Source organism: Propithecus coquereli, unplaced genomic scaffold (assembly GCF_000956105.1).
Source record: "Propithecus coquereli isolate 6110/MARCELLA unplaced genomic scaffold, Pcoq_1.0 Scaffold950, whole genome shotgun sequence".
Lineage (NCBI taxonomy): Eukaryota > Metazoa > Chordata > Mammalia > Primates > Indriidae > Propithecus > Propithecus coquereli.
In genome coordinates, this window is record NW_012155841.1 from 277,253 (window position 1) to 301,599 (window position 24,347).

General features: G+C 57.9%; 1 protein-coding gene across 3 annotated transcripts in view; it reads left to right on the forward strand.

Moving 5' to 3' along the window:
- PACS2 (phosphofurin acidic cluster sorting protein 2) overlaps window positions 1–24,347 on the forward strand; it is a 69,901-nt gene that overhangs the window by 16,552 nt on the left and 29,002 nt on the right. For all 3 annotated transcript variants that reach the window (XM_012665068.1, XM_012665067.1, XM_012665069.1), the window contains exons 2-3: window positions 21,109–21,196; window positions 23,891–23,980. In XM_012665068.1, the coding sequence (XP_012520522.1) occupies window positions 21,109–21,196; window positions 23,891–23,980 (178 nt within the window). The remainder of the gene's footprint in view (window positions 1–21,108; window positions 21,197–23,890; window positions 23,981–24,347) is intronic.

The window sequence follows — 24,347 nt, forward strand, 5'->3', positions numbered from 1 at the left end:
TGCTGTTTTGGTTACTATAGCCTTGTAGGATAGCTTGAAGTCTGGTAAATTGATGCCTCCCAATTTGTTCTTTTTGCTTAAGATTGCTTTGGCTATATGGGGTCTAGATAAATGTATTCCTAGATATTTTATTCTCTTTGTTGCTATTGTGAAAGGTATTGCATCTTTGATTTCATTCTCGGTTTGACTGTTGTTGGTGTAAATGAATGCTACTGATTTTGTGTACATTAATTTTGTAACCTGAGACTTTGCTGAACTTGTTTATCAATTCCAAGTCTTGTTTCTCTCCAAGTCTCTTGGGAGAATCTTTGGGGTTTTCTAGATACAAATCATATCGTCAGCAAAGAGCAATAGTTTGACCTCTTCAGCCCACATTTGGATGCCCTTAATTTCCTTCTCTTGTCTGATTGCTCTGGCTAGGACTTCCAGTACTATGTTGAATAGAAGAGGTAATAGAGGGCAAACTTGTCTGGTTCCAGTTCTAAGCAGAAATGCTTTCAATTTTTACCCGTTCAGTATGATGTTGGCTGTGGACTTGCCATATATGGCTTTTATCATTTTAAGGTAAGTCCCATCTATGCCTATTTTGTTAAGTGTTCTTACCATAAAAGGTGCTGAATTTTGTCAAATGCTTTTTCTGCATCTATTGAGAGGATCATGTGGTCTTTGTTTTTACTTTTATTTATATGGTGAACTACATTTATAGATGTGCATATATTGAACCATCCCTGCATGTCTGCGGGGATGAAGCCCACTTGGTCGTGATGGATTATTTGTTTTTGTGAGTAGCTGAATTCAATTTGCTAGGATTTTATTTTACTTGAAAGTTTGCTGGTTCTTTGCTCACCTGTTGTCTCTTGCCTCCCAGTTCTCCCTCCTAAGGATAGTTTTCTTTTTCCTGGAGTATATCCTTCAGTAGCTCTTTCAGTCAAGGTTATGAGTGGAAACTTTGTCTTTGAATACCTGCAGATGACGTTTTGTCTCTCTCATACTTGGGGATGGAAGAGATTCTAAGTTGACAATTTGTTTCCTCAGTATTTTGACAGTTCTGTTTTATTGTCTTCTGGCCTTTGTCGTGGTTTTGAGAAGTCTGCAGTAAGTCTGCTCCTTCTTCCTTTGTGGGTAACGTGTTCTCTATGGTTGCCTTTTTTTTTTCTTTTTTTGAGACAGGGTCTCACTCTGTTGCCCAGGCTGGAGTGCAGTGGCATGATCACAATTCACTGCAGCTTCCAGCTCCTGGGCTGAAGCAATCTTCCTGCCTCAGCCTCCCGAATAGCTAGGACTACAGGTGTGTGCCACCACACCTGGATAATTTTTTGTAGAGACAAGGTCTCATTATGTTGCCCAGGCTGATCTTGAATTCCTGGCCTTAAGCAATCCTCCTACGTCAGCCTCCCAGAGTGCTGGTATTACAAGTGTGAGCACTGTGTCCAACTGAGTTTTTCTTTTATTTTGGAGCGTATGGGTGTGAATTTATTATCAACGTTATTATTTTTTATTCTCCTTGGGACTCTGTGTTTGCTTAATAGGAGCATTTCTGTCTTTCCTCATAATGGAAGAATTCTCAGCCAGCATCTATGTGGTCAGACGTTGCATTTTCCTTTACTGGGTAGAAACTGCCCAGGCACCCCCTTCTGGTTCCGGGCCACTTCTGAGGAGCCCCGCGCCCTGCAGCGAGCTCAATCCAGGGCGTCTCGCTGTGAGGCTGTGTGTGCCTTCGCGCTCCTGCTTCTGAATCCACGTGGAACCTGCCTTCTGTGCTCCGATTTTGAGCTGTTTACGTGCAATGGTCCTCCCCTTTGTGGGCTGTTATCCCCCCAAAGGACAACAGTGTTGCTGATTGGTCACCAGACCCTAGCATGGTGCGTGGGTGGGTTTCCCAGCGTCCTCGTGTCTTCGAGGCCCTTTGGGCTCGGTGGATACAAGTGAGGAGCAGGAGGACCAGGCGGAACAGACTTGCCGGTGCGCTCGGCCGCGGTGCTCAGGGCATGCCTGTGCACTGGCCCCTCCCGAGCTGAGGCCGCACGGGAGGCAGTTGGGGGTGTGGGAGCCCCCCGAGTAGAACTTTGGGGATTCTGCTGGCTGAGGAGCCTGCCTGTGCTGATCCTGTTTGAGGCCTATGGCCGCTGGGGCACAGGGAGTGAGGACGGGGACGGGCCTGGGGTGAGCCGCAGTTCCACTTCTTCCCAAGCGGGAGCTCCATCCTCAGGCGAGTGGGTGAGTTCTCACCACTTGGTACAAACGTGGGCTGCAGGGCTGGTGGGACTCAAGGTCCAAAGCCCAGCTCCGGCTTTGGGCCTCCGCCCTCCTCCTCTCCTGGGTGTTCCTCAGTCCTGGGGCCCAGGAGGTGGGTTCTGAGGTTTGCGTCCCCTGCTGGACAGTGATTTCATGCCCCCGTCCCTCCTGTAGTAAATGCCCTCCTGTGACCCCCCAGAGGTGAGTGGTCTGATTGCTAAAAATAAGTTTTGTGGGGGTACCTGGAGCAGTGTGTCCTCTTCTGTCATCCTCCGTCCCCTGCCTGGGCTCCGCTCCTATGGGCAGCGTGGCAGTTTCTCCTCTCTGTGGACCACATGCCCTGAGGGCGGCTGCAGACCGAGCCTGGCCTGTGTAGACCAGCTGGCGCAGGAAGGCACAGAGGACAGACGTGTGGCCTGGCCCTGCTCCTCACCAGCTCCCACTGCAGGCGCCTCCATGTTCTCTGTCATCATCCAGCAGCCAGGAGTCACCCCAGCGTCCCCACGGCCACGCCCTACGCTGAGCAGGTGCTGGTCCTGTCCCTCCCCTGAACCTGCCCTGAGCGGGGACATCAGGAGGCTACCCTGTCACAAGCGTCCCACGCGGCACTGGGCGTTAGCCCCACGCAGCATGGACACTGCGCAGTCGGCCATGGTGCTGGTCTGGCCCTCGTGGAAGCTGGCACTGTGAACTGCCTGGGCTGGTGAACGTGGCATCCTGAGAGAAGGTTCTGGCTACTCCCTGGTGTCTCTGGCTTGTGCAGCCCAGCCTTGGAGGGGCGCAGTGACACATGGTCTGGGGACGTGCTTGGGACAGGCCAGGCTCGCAGCGACCACTTAGGAGAGCTGAGTGTTGAAGGTGCCAAAAATCAGAGCCCCTCCTTCCAGACCCACCCCTCACCCTCTGCTCCGGGACCATCGGGGGGGGGCAGAAGGCAGGAGGTTTTGGCAAAGAAGCCCAAAGGCCCAGGCGGACCCCCGGGCTGCTGGTTGCCTGGCCCCTGCCTTCCCTTCCGGGAGTCGCAGCGAGATGGCCAGCCGCAGGGCCACCCCAGACGCTGGCTCAGTCCCTGAGGCCTGCCGTGCGAGGTCTGGCCCACGGGCCTTCCAGGAGGGGCTCTCAGGGCCTCCCCAGCTCCTGCCTGTGCCTGCTCTGTGCTAACCCTAACCCTGAACGCCCTTGCTGGGGAGAGGAGCACCGCTGGCACAAAACCAGGCGCTGGGCAGGGCTGTTCCTGCCTGGGGCAGTGCGGAGGGTCCAGCCTGTGGGGGCGGCCGCAGGAGGTCCGGGGGTCTGGGCCTGCCTCAGAGATGCTTCTGCATCATCCAGAGCCTTTCCCGACCTCTCCTTGGGGCGGCTGCCCCGGCAGTGGCCCCTGGCCCAGCTGGCGCGGGTCCTCCACAGCATCTAGCTGCTCAGCGCCGGCTCCTCCGCTGGGCTTCTGTTCCCGGCCCCCACAGCACCTCCCACTACGTCTCGGGGCAGAGGAGCGGAGCTCCGGCTGCAGGGTGCCAGCCCAGCTGCGGGCCAAGGCTCCTGGCTTCCAGGGGCGCTGCAGCCCCACACTGGCCCCAGGGCGGCCTGGAAGGGAGAAAGCTTCCCCTGCCCGAGGCCGGGGCAGGCCGGACAGGCTCTGTCCTGTGCAGTGGGCAGGCGTGCGGGGCCTGGCCCTCTTCCCTCTTTCCGCACAGAGCCTAGGGCAGGCCGGTGCGCTCTGTACCCCGCCGTCTGCGTGGGGCTCCAGCTTGCTCTCCCGCTCACAGACACACATGGCCACGCCAGTCACCAGGGCAGTCCCAGCTGCGCCTGGCTGGGACCGAGGGCTGAGTCCGCGGGGGGCGTGGTGGGACCCCTTCAACAGTCCCTCTGGCCTGGCAGCCGCGCACGTGTGTGCCTGTGTTAGGAGGGAGCAGAGCGGGGTCCCCCCGCTGGGGCTGAGGTACACCTGCACCCCTGGGGCTGCTGGGCCGGAAGAGGAGGAACGGAAGATGCCCCCTGGGGCCTGTGGGTCACTGGGGCAGAAGAGGCAGCCAGCAGGTCTGAGGACAGGGCCTCTTGGTGGCTGGACCCAGAGCAGGTGATGGCTGACGGCTCCTGGGTTAATGGCCTTGCTGCTGGTGCTGGTGAGGCCATGCGTGGCCCCACGCCGAGGGCTGTGGGTGTTCCAGTGCGGTCCTCACAGCCCCCCTCAGAGGCTTCCCCCCGACAGGTGTGCGGGCGCTGTCCAGGGGCTGTGGGGCTCCTACCAGGCACTCCTGGCCCAGCTGGGCCCTGCGGGTCAGCTCCTCGCGTGGCTGCGATGTGCTCTGATGGGCGCCGGCCTTGCTCCTTCCCCTAGTCTGGGGCGGGCCGGGGATGTGTCCTCACCCCTCCTGTCACCCCTGTGGGCAGGCTGGCCTCGGCTGGGGTGGAAGGTGGGCGCCCAGTGACCAGGGTGGGGTGGGGACACTATCTGTGAAGCGCCTGGTGGACCTGTGCCTCCTACTGCAGCCTCCCTGGCCCCGAGCACTGACCGGCAGGGACACTGAGACGGCACTTCTGACCTCCCCTCAGCAGAGGGAGCAGTGTGTCCGGATGAGGCTGGGGTGCTGGGGAAAGCTGGGCATGGCCAGTGGTATCTGGCGGTCGTCTAGGCGCAGGTGCCGGCGATGCAGGTGGCCCTGCAGGGCTCGCTTGTGAGAACCGTGCATGCCCGCGCAGCCTCTGCAGCCTCGCGCAGCAACGGTGCCCTGGCCCAGCTGCGAGGACGGCTGCAGGGGCACCTGGAGCCTGGGCAGGGTGCTGGCATGTGGCGTTCCTCTGCCTACAGGGCAGCAGGGCGTGGGGGATGCATGTGGCCAACTGCCGCCACAGGCCCAGCACCCACGCGGGCAGACTCGCGACTGTGTAGAGAGGGCAGCTCCAGGAAACAAAAGGCTCCTCAGTTTTCCCTCCGAACAAGACAGTCAGCAGGGCTGGGACCCGGCGGCCGAGGCCTCCGCCGTCTGTGCTCCCCGTGTGCCTGGAGGGAAGGGGGAGGCCGCGTCCCCCACAGAGGCCCTGCCAGGGTGCTGCTGGTCCTTCAGAATCCACAGAATGCTCTTCTTGTCCTCCCCGGGCTCCGCCCTCGTGGGGAATGACAGGGCCAAGGGCCGGGGTGGCAGAGTCGGCCCCGCTGCCTGCTCGGCTGGCCTGAGCACCGTGTGCACGTGGCTAGGCTCGGGGTGCTGGTCCACGCCCTGCCCGGAGAGCCGGGTCCCCGGGTGACTAGCGTCCGCGGTGGGGAGCGAGGGCTTGGGGAGGAGGGGCTGATGGGCGGCTGTTGGGAGGCTCCAAGTCGGGCATCGCCAGGCCGTGCGATGGGACCCGCTCGGGACAAGGCTGACGGTCCCGTGCCCCTCAGGCACCCCACTAGTGCAAAGCCGAGCTCAGCTCAGGTTTCCCCTGGAGCTGCCGCGTGGTCTCGGTAGAAGGTCTGGAGCCCAGTGGGCAGGAGCAGCGTCCACACCATCGCCCCGGTGGCTGGCAGCCGTGCAGTGACAGCCCTAGCACCTTTTTCCCTGAATCCCGAAGGTAGATTTTTCCTTTTCCAACATGGGGGCCGTTTACGCATCTAGAGGTGGGAATGCGAGCCTTCCCCGTGGCTTTGGTGCCGGCGTCCGGGCGGCTCGGCCGTCTTCTGGATGAGCTGGGCCCTCCTCGCCCCGCATCGAGCGCTGCCCCCGCCAGAGGATGAGCGTCGTTGCTCGGGGCCCTCGGTGGTCAGCCTGACCAGCGCAGGCGGGCGGAGCACGGAGGGAGGACTTGGAGGCCACCCGAGCCCTGCGGCTGGTCTCGTCCTGGTGCCGGGCTCCTGGGTGCCCACGAGTGAGCCTTCTGCACCCGCTCAGGCTCCACGCGTGTTCTCGCGCAGGCCTGTGGCCGGTCCCCCTGCCCAGGTCCGGGGTCCTCATCGCTGGCCGGCACGCCAGTGTCCGGGAGTGTCTGGCAGCAGGCACCTCCGTGCCGAGCTTGGCTCTGCACACCTGTTCCCTCTCAAGGGGGCAGGGAGAGCTTGGGTGAGTCGGGACTATTTTGTTGTGCCGGAAAATACGGGCTTAGGCAGGACGGGGTGTGTGAGAGGGCTTGGCTCAGGGCCCGGGGTGATGCGGTCATCGCAGTGACCAGTACAGGCAGGAGGGAACAGCGAATTAGGGTCTGTGGGTCTGTCCTGCTGCCATGAGCCCCTTTCAGGGCCGAGGGGAAGCTCTCCTGTACAGAAGGAGGCCACCAGCCGGCGTGGGGGACAGTGGGATCAGGAGCGGCAGGGGCATGCGTGCTGAAGATGGGGTGACAGTTGTGGGGAGCAGCGAGTCTTCGCAGTGTCCCCAGGGGCCCCCAACACGGAGGGGACGAGCACCTCTGCCCAGGGAGGAACCTGGGCCTGAGCATGGGGATGGGGGCAGGTGCAGAGCACGGCGACCTGCAGGAACAGGCTCCAGCACGTGGGGCCGGGCGGGGGCGGGGAAGCCGGAGCCTGTGCTTCGCTGCTGGTAACGAGGGGGGCTCCTGTCGTGAGGCAGGTACCGCGTGACCCAGCAAATCCCTGTTCAAAAGAACTGACGCAGGTGCCCCAGAGCTTGTGCGCACGTCTGTGGAGCGCTGTTCTCGAGAGCCAGCAGGCGGAAGCTGCCCAAGTGTCCGTGGTCAGGTGATGGAGAAACAAAACGTGGCCCATCCGTGGGAAGCAGTACCACTCGGCCATGAAGCGGGAGGTTCTGGCGCGGGCTGCACACGTGTGGGCTGGGGGTCGTCACGCCAAGTGAAAGAGCCGGACACAAAGAGGCTGTGTGATTCCGTGACACGGCGTGTCCAGGACAGGCAGACCCACCGGGACAGGGTCAGTGGGCCCCGGGCTGGGGTGGCGAGTGAGCGCTATGGTGTCGGGGGCTCTTTGGGGTGGTGGGAAGATTCTAACGCTGGGCCGAGGCGAGGGTCGCACAACCTTGCGAATAGACTAAGTGCCGCTGGAGCGTACACTTTAAATTTATCACGTATTTCATGACTTTAACAGGCAGGGATGGCTGTAGATTTGAGGCATGACAGGTAGGTGGCAGGTGTGCGGGTGCCTGCGGGGCGCTGGGCCGGGGCGGAGGGGAGCGCCGGGCTCTGAGTGCTCCGGGGCGCCCCTCGCACAGAGGACGCCCGCGGGCTGCTCTTGGCTGCGGCTAGGTCGCGGTGGGGCCGCAGGTGCTCACCCCGCGCTGTAGCCTGTCCGTAGCAGGAAGGTGTGGGGAGGACACGGCCCCGGCAGCAGCGGGGCGTGAGCCAGGCTGGCACGAAGGTCCTGCAGCGGCCACCGTCTCCCTTCGTTCAGGAGAGTCACTGTGTCCGCGAGGTCTGGAGCCACGCGGGGCTCGTCCAGCCTCCTCTTCCTCTGTTTCCTTTTGCCGCATCTTTCTTCCCGCCAGCACGTCCTTCCTCAGGACCTGGGCTGTGCCAGGCTCCATTCTAGCCCCAGACGCTCTGGTCCCGTTCTCAAGGAAGGGACTTTCTGCTTAGGGAGATGGGGGGACCGGGAACCCCGTGGTCAGCTTCCTGCAGTAAGCGCCGGCAGGGTGGGCAGCGGGCTGGGCGTGGGGCGGAGGCCTTGGGAGCTGGACAGCCCTCACTGGCCCGAGCAGCAGCTGGGTCGTGTGACCTGGGGCCACGCTGTCCCTCCTGTTTTGGGGTGCAGGGAGGTCACTCGTGGGTCCTGGGCAGAGGCTGTCTTTGGGGTCTGCTAGCGAGGCACCTCCAACCCACTGGTGCCCTGAGTATGGCACAAGGTCACTCCGCACGGGCAGCTGGGATGCGGCTGGGGAGGATGACGCGGAGCCGAGGGTCTGGGGTCGGCCCAGGGGTCGGGAGGGCGCTGGCCGCGCGTTGGAGAGGGACCGCAGCCCGGGGCAGAGCGAGCTGGGAGCCGCGGGACTGTGGCCCCAGCCCGAGGAGCAGACGCAGGGGAAGCTGGGCTGGCTCTGCAGGCCCCAGAGGACCCCGCGCCGCGCCCTTCACCCTCCACGCCGGACGCCGTGCTCACGTCCAGCGGGAGGGATGGGAAGAGAGGGCAATGGCTCGGAGACGCACGCGTAGGACAGGAGGCTGTGGGAGAGGAATGTTCTGGTGCAGACGAGAGTTAGAACCCAAAGCTGGCGGCAGACGTGGAGCGCCCAGTCCAGGGACAGCAGGGTACAATCGGAAACTCTCCCAGAAAATGGAGCAGAACAGGGACAGAAACTGGGGAGAAAGCAGCCTTTGCTGGGGGCCTGGTGTCCCGATAGCAGATGCTGCAGGTGCAGAAAGCGGGGGTCTTGGCTCTACTTAAGGGATGAGTGGAGCCTGGGCCCTCAGCCTCCCTCCTCCCTCCTGCCCTGTCCCTGGCCGTCTGCCGAGTCTGCGGGGTAGCAAGAGGCCCCGTCCCTGGCTCGCGAGCATCCATGGTGACTATCGGGGGTTGCCTGGCCTGGCTCCCTCCACCCTGGCCCTGCACCCCAGGCTGGGTCCCCTCGCCACGCCCAGCCAGGCTCTTGGAGACGGATGTTCCCGACTGTGTCGGGGCTCGCCCCTTGCCCTGTAGGCCCCCCCTCAAGACGTGTCTCTGTGTCCCCAGCAGGCCTGTCGGCCCCAAGAGAGGGTGTGTTCTGTGTTCCCTGTCTGCCCAGATGCTCGGTGAGTGAATGAATGAATGAATCAGTGATGCTCTGGGAGGGGCCGAGGGTGCTGCTGGGTGAGGGTCTTGCTCCCCGTGGGGGCTGTGGGGCCCTGCGTGTCGGGGGCGACTGCAGGACTGCTCTCCGCAGAAGTTTTCAATCGAGGCTGAGCCCGCCCCCTGTGCGCTGCTGGGGGGAACGTGACGTGACGTGGCGCAGCCGCGTGGAGACAGCCCGGAGGCGCCTCGGAAACTTAAACAGAATGACCGCGGGATCCAGACCCCGGAGGGCTGGAGCAGGCTCAGGGCTGTCTGCACTCCCGGCTTCACGGCAGCCGTCCGTCGACAGCAGGGCGTGGGCTGCGCACGCGGGAATGGTGCTCGCCCTTACGAGGAAGGGAAGTCGGCATGGAGGACGTCGTGCTGAGTGACGCTGACCGGTCGCGGGACGAGTGCTGGGCGGCCCCACCCGTGGGAGGTCCTGCAGCCTCAGAGCCGGCGAGACGGAAAGTGTGCGGTGGGGGCTGGGGGAGCTGCCGGCTGACGGGGACCGTTTCGGATCTGCCACATGGGAAGAGTCTGCAGATGGACGGTCGCACAGCGCAGGGAACGTACTTAAGGCCCCTGACCCGCACGCTTAAAGATCGTTAAATGGTAACTTCTATGTTACATGTATTTACCAAATAAAAAAAGAGAAAGAAGTAGACATTGCCAAACTGTTCCCCAAATTACACTCCTACCGGGAAAAAAGAAATTAGGTCCCAAAGCCGCAGTGTTGACCAGCGTTGGGCGCCTGGCTGGGGTCGGCTGCGCCCTGCTGTGCCTGGCTGGCCTCAGGCGGCTCCCAGCCTCCTGCTCAGAGCAGACGCAGCCTCCAAGCCCCAGACCAGGCCCCCTCCGAGAGCCCGGCCCCGCCCCTGGGAGCCTTGGCTTGGCCTCGCACAATTGGGTGGTTTAAAGGGGGGGGGGGGTCCAGACCAGTGCCCCTGGGACGTGTGGACTGCAGCCCGCCCGAGCACCGTGTATGTGCCCCTCAGCGGCAGCAGGGCCCCGGGCTCCGGTCTCTGGCTTGCATCCCACTCAGTGGGTAGGGGGCTGAGGGGTCCGTCCTGGGCTGGTGCTGGCCTGGCCTTCCTAGGGGGACACGTGGCCCCTGCTGTGGGGCTGTGACTAGGGAGGGGTGGGCGGAATTGGGCCTGGAAAGTGTTGAGTTGGAAATGCCTCCTCGGCCGTGTGTATAGGGACGTTTCTGAGTCAGGTTTCTGAGGTCCTTCTGAAATGTCACTGACTTTGCAACTCATGAAAACCAGGGGTGAGGGGGTATGGGGCGTCCCTCCTCCCTGGCGCCACTGCGGGGCATACAGAGGGGTGCAGACTGCCCCCTCCCCTCTCCCCTGACCTGCGGGGCCCGGTCTCCCTGCTCCCGGCTCATCCCGGCTCCCTGGGCCTGCTCAGGGTTCTGGGTCCTCCAGGTCAGTGTGGCCCTTGGCGGGTTCTCAGAGCGACCCTGGAGGGGAGGTCCCCACCCTCCTTGGTGCCCCCCAGCTCTCCCAGGCCCCAGGGCTTGGTGTCCATCCAGCCCCGACCACGCCTGTGACCCTGTGCTCAGCAGTGCCCCGTGCCGTTGGGCGCCCCTGGTGTCCTCCAGTACGGGTAACTGCCAGAGCCACAAGGCCAGCTGAGGCCTGGCGTTTGTCGAAGACCCTCAGAGTTCCCCTCCCTCGTGCCATCTCCCCCTGCTGTCCCTCTGACCCTGGCTCTCACAGCCGAGTGATCACTCCTGCCTTCGGCCGATTACAGCCCAGCCCTCAGGTGTCCAGGCGTCTGGGCACCTCCGAGGCTCTGCTGACCATCGCGCACTGACTCCACAAAGCCCCTGGGGACGTGTGGCTGTCACCTGTGCCCCTTGGTGTTGACCGCGGTTCCTGTAGCTAATTTAATGCTGCCGGAGACAGGAGGGGAGGTGCCCTGTCCTGGCTCACACAGAGCAGGACCAGCTGCTTGGACGGGACACCAGGGCCGCCGAAGCACGGGACGGGACGGGGAGAAACAGTTCCCAGATGTGTGCCACGGCGTGAGCGGACGAGGGAATCCCCGGGTGCAGACCACGGGAGGAAGAGGGACCCAGGGCCAGGCTGGAGCTGGGGCGGTGACCCAGGATGGCAGGTGGGCGGCAGAGCACGTCTGCCACGTGGGCGGGAGGCTTCAGGGTCACGGGAAACGCGGAGCACTGAGCTGGGGAGAGCTGCCTGTCCCCCAAGGGGGTTAGAGAACCCCACGGGGTGGCCAGGAAGCCACCACCGCCTGGCGGTGAGCTGGGTAGTAGACAACCGTGCGTCATGCCCGTTGGAAGGCGCAGCCGCGCGCAAGGTAGGTGGAAGTGAAACAAGATGCCAGCTGGTGTCGTGGGTGGCGAGATTCCGAATGCTGAGGCCTCGCCCTGTATGAGTCCGTAATCATTCAGTCTCGGCAGCACCCAGCTCAGGTTACACGGAGGACAGAGTGAGTCTTAAAAAAGAGGTAAAGAACAAATCTTAATGAAATAGAAAACAACAATGAATATTAACAAAAGCCAAACGTCAGCTGTTTGGGAAAGTTTGATAGAGTAGCCAGCCTTTGGCAGAAGTGGCCAAGAGCGGCAGAGTGCGCAGCGCTCTAGGGGTGATGATGCAGGTGACGCTGAAGCTTAAAAAATGTGAAAGAACGTCGTCAGTTCCTTTATATATACACATCATCGTCAGTAAGTATGGGAATTTCGATAGAGTAATTTTTTAGGAAAAATATGAATTAGCAATAGACCTAGTAAAATAGAAAACCGGAGGAGACGGATCACGTTAGATGGGTGGGTTTGCTGTCGAAGCCGCTTCTCTTCCCCAGAGCAGCGGGTGGTTTTGTTGAATTTTACCAGATCTTCAAGAAATAAACCCTGTCTCGTATGATGTGTTCCAGAGATTGAAGAGAGGCTAAAAGAAGAGGCTGCTCTGTCCACTGAGGAGGGTGGCACGGCCACACGGACACGGGGGCAGAACTGCAACGGGATGAAACCGATCGGCACCGGTCGGCAGACGCACGCCGTGAAATAGCGGCTGTCTCAGGAATACGTGGGTGGTTTACTTAGAATATTTAATTTCTCAGACTGAAAGAAAAATCATACGATAGATCGAGAAAAAGCATTTGATAAAGTTTGACATATTTTCAGGAGTATGGGAATAAATAGGAACTCCTTTAACTTGTTATAGGATATCTACTAAAAATCTGTAGATCTGCGCTATCCAACATGGGAGCCTCCATTTGGCCATAATTAAAATTTACAATTAACTCGAGTGTTGCACGAGCAGCGTTCCAAGTGCCGGCTGCCGTATCAGTGCAGCTACCGGTATTTCCGTCTGCAGACAGTTCCGCGGGACAGCGTTGCCAGAGACACGCCATTCTCAACAGTCAGACGTCAGACGTGTTGCCTTTAAAGTCAGAAAGAAGACGCCGGGCGTGGTGGCACACACCTCTGGGCCCAGCTACCCGGGAGGCTGTGGCGGGAGGGTCGCCTGAGCCCAGGAGTTCGAACTGTGGTGAACTGTGATTGGGCCACTGCCCAAGATGGTTCTAAAACTCATACTGAAATGAGATGAAAGTGAAATCTCAAATTGAAATGAAAAACGTTTATAATAGCAAAACTATCTTTTAAAAGGTGAAGAACACTGGAAACCTCACCTTAAGGATTTTAAAACTTTCTATGAAACTAATCAAGACAGTGTGGTACTCACCTCACATAGGGTAGACACATCAGTCAGTGGAACAGAACTGAGATTCCAGAGATACATCTTTAAATTTGTCGTCAATTTATTTTTGACAAGGTCGTCAAAATGATTCAGTGAGGTAAGTACAGTCTTTTTAACAAATGTCGCTGAGATACCTGGATATCCAGACACAAAACAATGAAGATAGACCCCTTACCTCAACCATAATTAACTCAAAATGAATATGGACATAAATATAAGCTAAAACTGTAAAAATCTTAGAAGGAAACAGAAGTACCTTTTAGGACCTTGGGTTAGGCAATGGTTTCTTAGGTCTGACACCGTGTCTTAAGCGAGATATATATATACATACATATCTCAGCAAGGCGTGAGAACCTGCCTTTTAAAAATAGGAAAAAAAAAGTATGCAAGTTATTAGAACCAACAAGAGTCTTAGAAGGCTGATTGATACAAAATCAACACACAGAGTCACTAGTGTTGGAAGGCCTGCGATAATCAATTCGAATAAAATGCTACGCATAAAAGCAACTAGTAGCTATCTGGAAATAAACTGAACAAAGGATATTAAAGACTTTTACAGGAGAAACATCATTTTTCAGGAATGTTAAGCACTTGAGTAAAGAGAGGCAGAGACTCAACGTCACCAAGATGTCAGCTCTCCCTAAATGCAGTTCAGTTTCATGAAATTCTGTGTAGGAATTTTTCATTGAACTCGGCAAGACGATTCTAAAATTCACACGGAATAGACAAGCGACACTGAAGAGAAACGGAGTGCGTTTGGGTTGGGGCAATTGTCATCTGTCCAGGCTGCTGGAACAGAACCCCACGGACATCAGCGCCTCACCGTTACGGAGCGTGGAAGTCCGAGGTCCGAGTGCCGGCACAGTCGGTGTCTGGCGAGGTCCTGCCTCCCGGTTCGCGGACAGCCCGCCTTCTCGCTGTGTCCTCACGTGGCGGAAGGAGCAGGAGAGCTCTCTGGGGCATCCTTTGTGAGAGCACCAGTCCCGTTCGTGACAGCTCTGACCTCCTGACCTCGCCACTTCCAAAAGGCACGCCCGGGACCATCGCATTGGGGATTAGAATTTCAGCATGAATTTTGGGGGGGACGTGAACAGGGAAGGGGATGTTTCCTCAGCAGATATAAATTTATGTAAATTAGCTGTGCTAGTTAAAAAAATGCGGACTTGCCAGACGCCCAGACAAACCTAAACGGAGCAGAGAGGCCCAGACACACGGCCCAGTGTGCTGCAGGGAGACGCCACGCATCAGGGGGGCATGGAGCAGACGGCTGGGGACAGCTGGACACTCGTAGAGGAAATAAAAGGCCACTGCCTCACACACACCCCGAACAGCTCCGCGTGGGGAGCTGAGGACGCAGCGCGGTGGGAGGGGACGTAAATCGCAGAGACGTGTTTGGTTATGTAAACACATTCCGAGACCTTGTCGTGTCACATCCTGCAGCGAGGAGATGTTTGCAGTGTGCATGGTCCCATGACTAATACCCAGAACGAAGATTCTTAGACATCAGTAAGAAAAAGTCAACGCAGCAGAAAAGCAGGCAGAGGCTGTACCGACAGGCGGCTCACGGAGCGCCACGGCCGGCGCCTGCCTGGGTCGCACGGCCTCCTGGTGCTGGAATTTCCTCCTCCTAGAAGGACGTCACTGAGGTGGATGAGGGCCTACCGTAATGAGCAACACACTGTGCCCCGCACATGTGCGCGTAGTAAGCGTGTGCTGTGCCTCGAAGCCTGCGGCACAACCGCCGCTTCTGTAACGGGAGCCGGAACTGGCCTGACGAGCTGGTGCTGTCTGCCGCCTTGCGTGACGGAGCAGCGTCCGGGGTCCAGGGCTGGCCAGGTGGCTCTGCTGTCCTTGGGGCTTGGCTTCCACTTGTGGGTCCTGCCACTGAAGCCGGGGAGGAGGGAGTGAGCAGGGGGCCTGCTGCCCGGGAAGTGGGCACACTCTGCCAGGGCCGCCTCCCGGGGCGCCTGCGCAGCCGCCCGAGACGGCTGTGGTCGGGTGGGAAGCCGTCATGCAGCTAACGTGAGGGTTTCGCTACCAAGGGAGGGTGGGGAGGACAGAGTTTGGGGACAGCTAGTGACCTCAGCCAGCCTAGAGACGCCCGTCCTCTGGATGGTGGGTCCTTCAGCGGGAAGGAAGGGAGGGTGATGGGGAAAGGACATAGCGGGTTTCTGTGGTCTGGTCCCTTTATTTCTTTAAAGAAGTCTTAAGTCCGTGCAGAGAACGCTTGTTAATTCTTGCTGGTGGCACGTGTGTTTTGTGGTCTTACTCTTCGTGGCTTTTCCCACGTGCCTCTAAGTGCCTCTTTTCTAAGGACAGAACGTTGTTCCGTAGGACTAGGGTCAAAGCTGGTCCTTTTCAGTCCCAGAGCGGAGAGCGCCGGGTACCCGACAGGTTGTCTTTGTTGGGAATGTCGCGGCTTCCCCGGCAGTGTGATCTCAGGCAGTCCCGGCGTAAGGATGAGCCACCTCGCGCCGTTCTGTGACGACGCTCGGGCTCCCCGGGCTCCCCGTGAGGACGCTTAGAGTTAAAGTAGTAATTCGGGAACTGGCTTCTCCCGCACGTGGAAACCAGCCCACGTGGCGTCAGGGGTTCGGCGCACACGGCCGCGTACGCACAGCACCACTTTCGCCTCAGCTTTTCCCTTCGATTTGGTGAGTCTGTGTCACCCCAACCACCACGCCCCTCGTGAGAGTCCACGGCAAGCCCAGGTGGGCCTGGGCGCGGAGAAAGGCGCTGATGGTGGATACAAAAGTAGAAATAATTCGGCGGTCGGAGAAAGGCAGGCGCCATTGTCGGCTGGGAAGACGCCACGAAGGGTGGAGTGGGGCCGGGGCGCGTGTGCCAGGCGGGCCCCGGCGAAGGCGTCAGGGACCGCTCGTCAGCGCGCGGGATTGATTTCCGAAATGGGAAGGTTGCTATTGATTCGGTTAGAAGATCAAAATAAGCAAAACATTACTGTTAACCGGGCGTCGATGCAGCATTAGGTTGGTGTTAACCTTTAATAGTCTTTTTTGAAATTTCTCCTGTCTCCTGTCTAAACTTTTTGTGTGAATTTGTTTTTATGTTCTGTTTGTTTGAATTAAAAGAAAGAGCACAGTAGTTCCATGACTTGTTGTTACAGTACAGGGGTATTATTTTTACGACATCGCAGTGTATTGTTATCACACACACGAGTCTTCGCAGTGTTGTTGTTACTCACATGCACTGCTCCTCCGGGATCCCGGTTACATACGGATCCCACCTAAAGACGTTCCCAGGAACGCATCTTGTCCGTAACGCGGGGGCTGCCTGTATATTTTACGTGGCTGTCTTTAAAATGTGCTTGTTATATTTTTGTTGCTGTTGAATCTGTGACGTTGGAAGGTGTTCGATTGAATAAGTTGCAGGTTTGTGACGAATCCCCTTCTTTTGTAGGTTTTTTCAGTGTTTGTCCACGGTTTCCTGGACAGCCAAGTATAATGTGACAAGTCTTGCCTGGCTGTCTAATCAACCAACCTTGGATAATAAACGAATGACGTTTGTTTTGTTTATCTGCTCAGTTTCTTCGTGCAAATGATTCTTTTATTCTCTTAATATTATTTGCACAAGTAGCATCAGCCTCAACATACCTTAGAAAACTGGGGAAAAAGTCCAAATGGCTGTAGGTGTGCATGGTCACAGCAGAGCTGCGCCTTAGAGAAGCAGGCGCGTGTCCTCCCTGGCACGGGCATTTCGCTGCTCGACAGCCGGCCCTGGCTCCTTCCGCACACGCCTGCCAGGAGGAGCCCCTCCCGCAGCACCGAGAACCCCCACCGGCTCTGGCCTCCTGCTGTTTCTGGGACAGGAAAGTGCAGAGCAGGCCGGGCTGCGCCGCGCAGACAGTGAACGCCAGGCTCACCCCAGCCCCAGGTCAAGACAAATGGCGAGGAATGTGGACTTCTAGAAACAAGGGTTGTGGAAGCATCGAGGAGTAGGGAATTTGCACAGGTCTCAAAACCTGCCCCCAAATAAGTATCGTGTGTGGTTTGCTTGTTGATAGTTAGTCCATCCAAAGCGGGATTCAAGCAGAGCTGCTTGTTTGCCATTGGTCGATAGTCTCTTAGGTCTGCCCTTTTTAAAAATTATTTATTTATTTATTTTTTGAGACAGAGTCTCGCTCTGTTGCCCGGGCTAGAGTGCCGTGGCGTCAGCCTAGCTCACAGCAACCTCAAACTCCTGAGCTCAAGTGATCCTCCTGCCTCGGCCTCCTGAGTAGCTGGGACTACAGGCATGGGCTACCATGCCTGGCTAATTTTTTCCATATATTTTTAGTTGTCCAGCTAATTTCTTTCTATTTTTAGTAGATACGGGGTCTTGATCTTGCTCAGGTTGGTCTTGAACTCCTGAACTCTAATGATCCTCCCACCTCGGCCTCCCAGATTGCTAGGGTTACAGGCGTGAGCCACTGTGCTTGGCCTTTTTTAAATCTTTAAAAATGATCACACAGGGCCAGGTGCAGTGGTCTGCGCCTATAGTCTCAGCTACTTGGGAGGCTGAGGCAGGAGGATCACTTAAGCTCGGGAGTTGGAGGTTGCAGTGAGCTGTGATGACGACACTGCACTCTAAGCCGAGGCAACAGAGTAAGACTCTGTCTCCAAAAAAAAAAAAGAACAAAATTTAAGAAATAAAAATGATCATATAGTAGAGTTTTGTCCCTTACTCCCATCCTACCCCACCCCTTTTTTTGTATGCAACTCTTGAGTTTTTCTTTATGGTGGTTTTTTTAATTGAAATGTCTTTTTTTCATTTGAAATGTCTGTTCAGATATTTTGTTCACTTTTTATGAGGTGGTTTGTTTTCCTATTGTTCTGAGCATTCATTTATTTATTTATTAGTTTCTGAGACAGCTCTGTTGCCCAAGCCAGAGTTCATAGCTCACTGCAGCTTCAAACTCGTAGGCTCAAACTACCTTTTCATCTTAGCCTCCCGAGTAGCTGGGACTACAGGCGTGTGCCACCATGCCTGGCTAATTTTTTATTTTTTGTAGAGACTGGGTCTCACTGTGTTGCCCAGGCTAGTCTGAAACTCCTGGCCTCCCAAAGCGCTGGGATTATAGGTGTGTGCCACCGCCCACGGCCTATAGATGCTTTTTATCGGGTTGAGGAAGTTCCATTTTCTTTCTAGTTTGCTGAGAGTTTTTATTACAAGTGGATATTGAATTTTTTCAAAAGCTTTTCTGAGTTGATTGAGATGATTATGTATTTTTTCTAACTTAGCTTGTTGGTATGGCAAATCACATCAATTTTCAGGTGTTGAACCAGCCTTGCATTCCAGGAACAACCCCACTTAGTTTTGGTATATTAATTACTATTTATATATATTGCTAGATTCAGTTTGCTAATATTTTGTTGACAATTTTTACATCTATGTTTATGAGGGATATTAGTATTTAGTTTTCTTTTTTGTACTGATTTTGTCTGGTGTTGGTTTTAGGGTGATACAGACCTCATTTGATCTTAGGAAGTGTTCCTTCCTCTTGCATTTTGTGCAAGATATTATGTAGAATTGGTGTTATTTCTTCCTTTAATATCCGGTAGAATTTGCCTGGAGTTTTCTTTTTTAGAAGGTTTTTCACTATTAATTCATTTAACAGATGGAGAAGTATTCTGGTTATCTGTTTCGTCTTGGTGAATTTGGACTGTTTGTAGCATTCAAGGAATTGGTGTGTATTTTATTTAAGTTGTCCTGTTTACATGCATGGAGTTGTTTTATGGTATTTCCTAATTGTACTTATAAAATGTCTTTGAGGTCTGCAGCTCTTTCCTTTTATTCCTTAAAATGGTAGTTTTTGTCTTCTCTTTTTTTCCTGTGGCCAGAGGTTTTAAGAATTTTTTTGATCTTCCCAAATAATTATTGTAGTATTTGGTTTTATTTTATTTTCTCTATTCTTTTTCTACTTTGTTTCAGCTGTTATCTTTATTATTTCCTTCTTTATCCTGACTTTGAGTTTAATTTGCTCTTCTTTCTTCTAATTTCTTAAGGTGGAAGCTTATTTATTAATATTTAGAGTCTTTCTTCTTTTCTCACATAAATACTTAATGCTATGACTTCCCCTCTCAGCTCAGCTTTACCTGTGTCCCACAGATTCGATATGTTGTATTTTCATTTTCATCCTGTTCAGAATATTTTCCAGTTTCCTTGAGACTTCCTCTTTGACCCAGGGTTATTAGGAACATGTTGTTTAGTTTCCCAGGTAGTTGGACGTTTCCCAGCTATCTTTCTGATACTGATTTCTAGTCTAACTCCGTTTTGGTCTGAGAACTTACTTTGTATCGTATCAATTCTTTTCCGTTTGCTAAGGATTATTTTATGACCTGGGACATGGTCTGTCCTGTTTTGTATTAACACTCTTTTAATCTCTCTCCTCCATCATTTCCTCTTGTGACATATTTGCTCCTTAAGACGGAGCTGACCAGCATCCATGTGGCCCCGAGGGGCGGGGCGGGGGAGAGGGTGTCCGTGCCGGGGACACCCTCAGGGCAGGGCCTGCTCCCCGCTGCCCCTGCTCAGCTCTCGGACACTGTCAGGGCACCTGCTGCCAAGCCCCAGGAGACTGACTTGATTCCTGGCATCCTCCCGTTGTCGCAGATGAGCGAGAGGATGGCCGTAAGCTTGCGGGTGGCTCAGCGCGCCTGGCGTGCACACAGAGACTGAGGGGCAGTGACTGGCCCGATGCCAGCACAGGACAGTGACTTCCGGGGCTCCGACAGGTTTGTGTGTTAGGTTTTCATTCTGGTTGTTTAAGCTCCTTGCCAGCTTATCTTAACGACTGGACTTAAAGACATCTCACTTGGAACTCTTAAAAAAATTCAAACATTTTCTGAGCTGGGCAGGTCCACTTTACAGTTTGGAAAAGCAGACCCCCTGCCAGGTTGGTCTGCGCTTCCGTGGTCTTGTTAGGAACACGCTGCTCGTCCGTGACTCGGGTCCCCCGTGGGCGCCGCGCAGCCCAGCCCGTCTGGAGCCGTTTCAGTCTGCAGCCCTGTCTTGCCTTGTGGCACCCGCGTACTGACAAGAGCCCCCGCTGGGCTCGGCCTCAGTCCTCTCGCGTGACAGACGCTATCGGGCAGCTCTGCTGTTCTCCAGCCTGCCGCGCCCACTGTCGGGTCAGGCACGTCCTACCTGGGCGCCGCTGCGTCCGACCTGCGGCCTTCTGAGCTCAGTGAGTGCAGACAGTGTCACCATCACCACCCGAGTGGCCAGGATAGGAATGGGGTCTCCGTCTTCGGCCCACGCCAGGTGGGGTCCCGTTTAGCCCAGGACAGGGAGCAGGACTCCATCTTAAACCCAGCGCAGGGCCGGGGCCTCCTCTCCAGTCGGTTGACAGGCGCACAGGGAGCCCGGGTGACATCCTGGGGCCACCAGGTCCTGTATCCGCTGCCTGGTGCTTCCAGAAGAGGGCGTTGGAGGGGCCCGGGGCCTGCCTTCCTGCCACCGTATCCCATGCGCGGGTCTTAGGCACGTGGCGGCACTGTTCGAGGCCGGCCACCTGACAGCTCGGGGGCTGGGCATCGGAAGTCCAGATTTCCCAAACGGGCCCTCACGCAGACCCTCGGGAGCGCGTTTGTCTTAGACCTTGAAGCTGTGCTGTCTGGTCAGTGTGGACAGTCGCGCGTCCTCCCTTACTCTGTCCCCGTGGGAGCAGAAAACGAGCTGGATTTCAAAGAGCTGTGGAGGAGTTTCTGAAAAGTGCACCGGTTCCACTGCACTCCCACACCCCCCGGGAGTGGGCGGCTGCCGTGGGCATCTTCGCTGGGGTGGTCCAGGGACCCGGCGTGTGTGGCAGGTGCCTCCAGAAGACGTGTGTCTGCACAGGGCGCAGTCACGCACGCTGGGCTCCGCCTGGGCACGCAGGACGGCACCGTGCAGAGCGGAAGGTCAGGCCTCCACCCTCTTTGTTCCCTGGGGCAGAGCCACTGGACACTGGGCGCGTCCTCCAGACTGTCCCAGGTGGGGCAGCCGGCATCTCCGTGACGCCTGGCCTCAGCACAGAGTGGTGGCGGGTCCATGAGCGGGAGGAGGGTTAGAGGATCGCGCTAACCAGTCCCTGGGGGTGGGCGTGCTCTTGGCTGGAAGCCTGGCGGGGGCCTCCTTGTTCTGTGGTCTTGAACTCAGAGCTCTCAGATTGTCTGTCTGTCCGCAGACCCACACTGAGCCACCTCCACTGGAGGGGACCCTCACCCTCGGGACCTCGGGAGAGGGGATCCCTGGCCCAACAGCCGAGGGGTGCTGCGGACGTGCCTGCCATGTGCGGGGACGTGGGTGGTGGCTACAGCCTGGCCGGGCCTAGGGAAGGGCTCTTGGGGGTGCGACCTCCGGTCTGCAGGGGTGACGGCGGTGCTGGGAGGAGGCACGGCAGGGAGGGCCGGGTGGAGGGCACTCGCCCGGAGGCCTTCCTGAGGCCTGAGCCGTGCCTCGCCCTTGCAGGTTGTGCAGCCTGACCCTGAAGAAGCTGGTGGTCTTCAAGGAGCTGGAGAAGGAGCTCATCTCGGTGGTGATCGCTGTCAAGATGCAGGTGAGGCTCTCCTGCCCTCCACGGCTGCTGCAGGGCGCCGTGCAGGCCGTCCCACACACAGGAGATGCGTCGGGGCGGCCAGCGCCGTCTCAGGGAGCCGAGGGTCTGGGAACAACAGGGCTGGAAACTCCCAGGCACAGTCCTGTCCCCCACGAGAGAGGCGGGCCCAGCGTTCGGGACTTGGAGGTCACTTGCCGGGCAGGCCGGGGAGTGCCTGGAGGTGGGCTGCCTGCTGCACTCAGTGCCTGCTGCCGCCCGCCCCCCTCCTGCCCACCTTCCGTGGGTAAGAGCTCTGGCGGGAGGGAGGAGCAGGAAGCTCCCAGAGGTGGGGGGCCAAGCGCTGGACCAGAACTCCCAGCCCCTGGTTCCCGGGCCTCTGCACTGACCCCAGCCGGCCCTCCGACCTCTCAGCTTCCTTAGTCAAAGCTGTCACAGGCTTCAGTTTGGTTTTGTTTGAGGCTTTGAACAAGTCTGTGTCAGAAGGGGTCACGCTGGACTCCTGCCCAGGCCGGGCCCCAGCGCTGCCCGCTTCTCTGGGCAGAGCAGCCACGACCCTCGTGGCATGGTCTTCGCCCAGTGGCCCAGCCAGGGGGTGTCCCCCCAGCTGTGTGGGCTGCCGCTGAGGTCCAGGCCCACCCTAGCGAACGGGAAGTGGCTCCCACCCTCGCTGCCCAGCAGTCCCGGTGTGGTGTACGCAGGGCTGGCCTCTAGCAGGCCCTCCCCAGCCAGCGCCACGCTCGCAGGCGGCCGTGCGCCACACTCCAGCACCTCTGCCCTGCGTCCTCAAAGGGTGGGAACACCCTTCTGCCTGGCCATCGAAGTATGAAAAGGGCAGGTCTCGACCCCAGACTGTCAGCCCCATGGGGACAGTGTCCTACTGATGGAGCTCGTGGCCGGTCCCCGCTCTGCAGCCTGACACTCGGGGTTGCTCTGACGTGGGGTCTCGAGGACCTGCTGGACCGAGGGGCGTGGCACCCTGAGCTGCAGGGTGACGCAGGCCGCTGCCTGTGCTCTCCTCTGCACTGAGGCTGGGGTTTGGGCTTGTGGAGGCCCAGCTGCGCCTCCCCAGGCAGCTTCCACCCTCCCAGAAAATAACGTTTTTAAATAAAGGTCTGGAGAAAATGCCGTTGGCTGTTGGCACTCGCACCACCTGGGCCAGGCGAGTCCCACGTGCGTGGCACTTGCTGGAGGCCACAGGCAGCAGGACACCGGGAGCTCGCGGGCGGGTGGAGAGGAGCCGGTCTCCGGCCCCGCCCAGCCCTCCCGAGGCGCAGGTGCTCCAGGCACAGGTCCAGCTGCTGCCCTCTGGCCACGGCCATCCCAGGTCGCGTGGGAGCCCTCTGCAGGCGTGGCCTCCAGGCCACGAGGCTATGTCCCGGCCTTTTGACTGGGGCGGGGGTCGGGTCTCACCAGGTCTTCACAGCAATGCGAAAAGTCTAGAAGGCGGACTGGGCCCGTCTCTGGCTTCTGAATCTGGTGCTGTCCCCTGACGCTGCTGACCCACCCCACCCTGACCCTGTTCCTTGGCCCTTCCCCCAGCCACCGTCTGTCTCTGGGGTCCCGCCCCCGGCCCTGTCCTGCCTGAGCACTCAGCCCTCCGGGGTCTGTCCTCTGTCCTGGGTGCTCCGCCGTGGCTGGGTCCGTTTGTGCCCTCTGAGCAGCAGGTGCTGAGGTGGGCTCGATGCAGGGGGTTTGGGGGTGTCGTCTGTGAAGGACGGGGGAGAGCCAGGCATGGCGGCGCCCTGGGGCAGGAGGGGGTTGCGGAGGACTGGCGGGGCTGCAGCCCTGCAGCGCGTGAGGTGTGGTCCGGAGCTGGGCAGCGGGACAGCTAAGCTGAGCCTCCGCGTGCACCCGGCTGTCCCTGCGACCTCGCTGCTCCCACCCAGACGTGGCCTCCGCCTGGGTTCCGTCTGTCCTGGACCCCCCGCCCCCCGCCACCTGTTTCTCTGCAGCCCTCATCGCCCCCACCCTCCGGCCCCCGTAACCTCTGACCCGCTCCTGGAACGTGGCATCCAACCACGTAACGTGGCCTGAAGCCCTCAAGGCTCATCCCTGCCGGGTCAGCTGATGTAAAACGGTACCGTGAGGAGCCGTGTGACCCGGGTGGAATGTGCTTTGGTGTAAAGTCTGGGGTCGGGATCCTGTTTCATTGCACACGAGTGACTGATAGTCCGCTCACCACGACCACGCACTGACGAACGTTTCCTGCTGGCCCGAAGCCTCACTTACGATGCACTAAACGTGTGTTTGTCATCCGTGTACTCGTTGGATCTATTTCTAGACTTCTCAGCTCCCCGTCCTGTGACAGCGTCTCCCTGTTTTACTTTCCCTACCTTTGTCCCGCGTGTCATTCTCTGTGAGGACCAGTCTGTCCTGGTCATTCTGCTTTTTCACGCGACTGCTCGGTGTCCCCGAGCAGCTGCTCTTGCAGACGGACTGCAGCTTCGGGTTGCCTGGGGACCTCTGCGCCCTTCACGTCATCTCTGGGGTCCTCACTCTGTCGTTGGCAGTGACCATCCTGATCTCTCTCGTGTCCCAGGGCAATTCCGAGAGGTGCTGGCCGTGGGTCGCAGGATACGGACGCTCCTGAGGCCCCTGCTGAACACGCAGGCGCCTCCGCGACTTCAGCCGCCTGACAGTTTGAAGCCAGCGGGAGTGACGGCGCCTTTGGCTGCTTTTCTTGTCTCCTCACAGGGCTCCAAGCGGATCCTGCGGTCCCACGAGATTGTGCTGCCCCCCAGCGGGCAAGTGGAGACAGACCTGGCCCTGACCTTCTCCCTGCAGGTGGGTCCTGACACCTGGGTGGCCCTGGGCGGGGGTGGGACCCTCCCCCCACCGGCCGTCTCTGCTCTGTCCTCCTCCCTTGTGGGTTACACGGGAGCCTGCGTGTGGGGCTGACACCTGCCAAAGCAGCTTCTGGGTTCTGTCTCTGATCTTTCCTTTGGGACATCAGGTTTGTTGAAGTGTAATTTACAAAAAGTAATTTACCCTTTTTCAGTACATGGGTCTGTGGGTTTTGAAAACTGTCCACGGGCTTGTGACCACCGCAGTTGGGTAGGGAACAGTCCCATTTTCCCACAGTTTTTTATTTTTATTTATTTAATTTTTTGAGACAGAGTCTTGCTCTGTTGCCCGGGCGAGAGTGCTGTGG